Raw genomic sequence first — 2,500 nt, 5'->3', positions numbered from 1 at the left:
TTTATATTCGCACGGACACGCGAACCTATGATATTAATGCACTTTAATAATAGCGTTTACTTTGGCCAAACATAACATTGAAGCGCTAATTTTAAGTTTGACTAAAATAAAGCGAAAGCGCGACAGAATCGTTTAATATAATCCATATAAATATTTAATAATTATTTTTAAAATCTGTATTTATTGCTAGCACTACGATTTAATTTCTAATTTAGTTATTCAGTTAGAATTAAAAATAATTCAATTTAATTTATTAATTAATGACACAGTAAAGTCGATAGTTTAAAAAAATAAAACTGTATGCGGATAATGTTTAAGTATTTATCCTATACATCTACACACACACACACACACACACACACACACACATAAATGCACTAGTACTACAGATGCGTATTTATTTATTTTGTAACTATGTTTTACATTTTAAGACTTTTAATAATTTATAATAATTGTTTTTTTATTTCTAATTATTAAATATAGGCATTATAGCTATTACAAGTAGTAAAATATAGTAAATTGCAGTGTATGCAAGTAGTAAAATATAGTAAAAAGTAATATTATTAAAATATAAAGAGGTTTATATTAATAAGAGGTGATATTACCTGGCAGACTCAGTTCACTCCAGTTGTTGTTAAGCGTGTGATCGATCTAACTTTTCGAGGGTGTGTGTGTGTGTGTGTGTGTGTGTGTGTGTGTGTGTGTGTGTGTGTGAAATGAGATGCACCTGAGAAACATTCTCAAGGCGCTTACATATAATTAGATATTTCTTACAGAAGTCTCTTTCACTCGCCAAGGCCGCATTTATATTTGATCAAAAATACAGTAGTAATTGTGAAATAAAATTAGAATTTAAAATAACTGTTTTCTTTGTGAGTATGTGTTGAAGTGTAATTTATTTCTGTGAAGCATAGCTGGATTTCCAGCATCATTTATTCATTTATTAGCATTCATTTATTGCTCAGGAACATTTCAGATTATTATTATTAATGTTGAAAGCAGTTGTGCTGCACTGTGGAAACTTAAATTTTATTTTCAGGACTCATAGATTAATAGTGTATACATGTATGTATATTATTATAATTATTTTTCATATCATAAAAAAATATATATATATATATATTATTATTATTATTATTATTATTATTATATCATGTATAAAAAAATAAGATAAAAAATATTATTATTTATTATTTTATCATGTATAAAAAAGATACAATTATAATAGTAATATATATTTTATTAATTTTATCATATATAAAAAAATAAGATAAAAATCTATACTATTATTTAATCATATATAAAAATAATATATTAATAATAATATATTATTATTATTATTATTATTTGATCATATTACTATATATATATATATATATATATATATATATATATATATATATATTTTTTTATGATAAAATAATAATAATAATAATATATTTTCTTATTTTATATATATATATATATATATATATATATATATATATATATATTATTTTATTTTATCATATATAAAAAAATAAGTTAAAAGATATAGAATATTGTTATTATTATTATTATTATTATTAATTTATTTATTTCCGTATTTGTTATCTTAATTATTCCAATCTCTTGTCCAGCAGTGTATAGGCCTATCTTGTAATATTTCGTTGCTCTCTCACAGGAGATTTCAGCTGTAAGAAGACAGCCGCTCATAACTTCCACATGCAGTCGGTCTCCATCCAGAGTCTGTCGGAGCTGGAGAGGGTCCGGCTGCAGGAGGTGGCTCTGCTCAGACTCGTCAAGGACTTCGATCTGGGTTGCCAGATCACCATCCCCAAAGGTACACGGAGACTCTGGCATTTCAGCCAATAAGAGGCGTCGCTTTCTCGAGCGCCTTCAGTCCCGCTCTTAGTTTCTGATGTTTTTGTGTGCGATGTCTTTTCCAGATGGACAGAAGCGGAAAAAGTCCCTCAGGAGGAAGCTGGATTCTTTATCCAAGGAAAAGAGAGACAAAGGTATGCGTTCGGGTTTTTGCATGTTTGTCATCGTCTAGAAGTTAGAAGTGTCTTAATGACATGGAAACGCTTTAAGGCTATATTAAATATCTCATATGGTAGAAACGAAAAGCCATAATTATCTTAAAATTGTGGCTAAAATGGTAATGCGGTCTGATGTTATTTATAAACTTTAAAGGTGAGGATTTAAACGTGAGCAACATTTAAAGTAAAAATCAATAAATTAGTTTATTTAGTCAGAGTCACTTTTATTTATACAGCGCTTTATAGTTCATAGTAAAAGACCGGCATCATTTATAAACTTTAGATCGTAACCAATGTTTACTTTTCATATTCTAACGTCATTTAGACGGGTGCGCATTTTATTTGTTTGCAGGCTTTTCAAAATAAGAGTCCTGGTGTATTTCAGGCACGTTTAGAATGAAATGTCCTGCATCGTGCATTTTCTTTTTATTTTTATAGAGAAGCATTAGAGCAATAATCAAGCCTTTCTTTAAACACTT

The 2,500-nt window shown here is 27.8% G+C and overlaps 1 protein-coding gene across 1 annotated transcript in view; it reads left to right on the top strand.

The window, feature by feature from the left end:
- Positions 1–1,668: 1,668 nt before the first annotated feature.
- The window catches only part of LOC122333067 (rho GTPase-activating protein 6-like), a 14,417-nt gene continuing 13,585 nt past the window's right edge, over positions 1,669–2,500 (top strand). Inside the window, 2 exon segments of the mRNA XM_043230565.1 lie at positions 1,669–1,822; positions 1,929–1,997. Of these exon segments, the coding sequence (XP_043086500.1) occupies positions 1,705–1,822; positions 1,929–1,997 (187 nt within the window). The 5' untranslated portion in view covers positions 1,669–1,704.

Source organism: Puntigrus tetrazona, unplaced genomic scaffold, assembly GCF_018831695.1.
Source record: "Puntigrus tetrazona isolate hp1 unplaced genomic scaffold, ASM1883169v1 S000000175, whole genome shotgun sequence".
NCBI classification, from domain to species: Eukaryota; Metazoa; Chordata; class Actinopteri; order Cypriniformes; family Cyprinidae; genus Puntigrus; species Puntigrus tetrazona.
The sequence above is the reverse complement of the archived record's forward strand: the minus strand, read 5'-3'. Positions and strand labels throughout refer to the sequence as shown.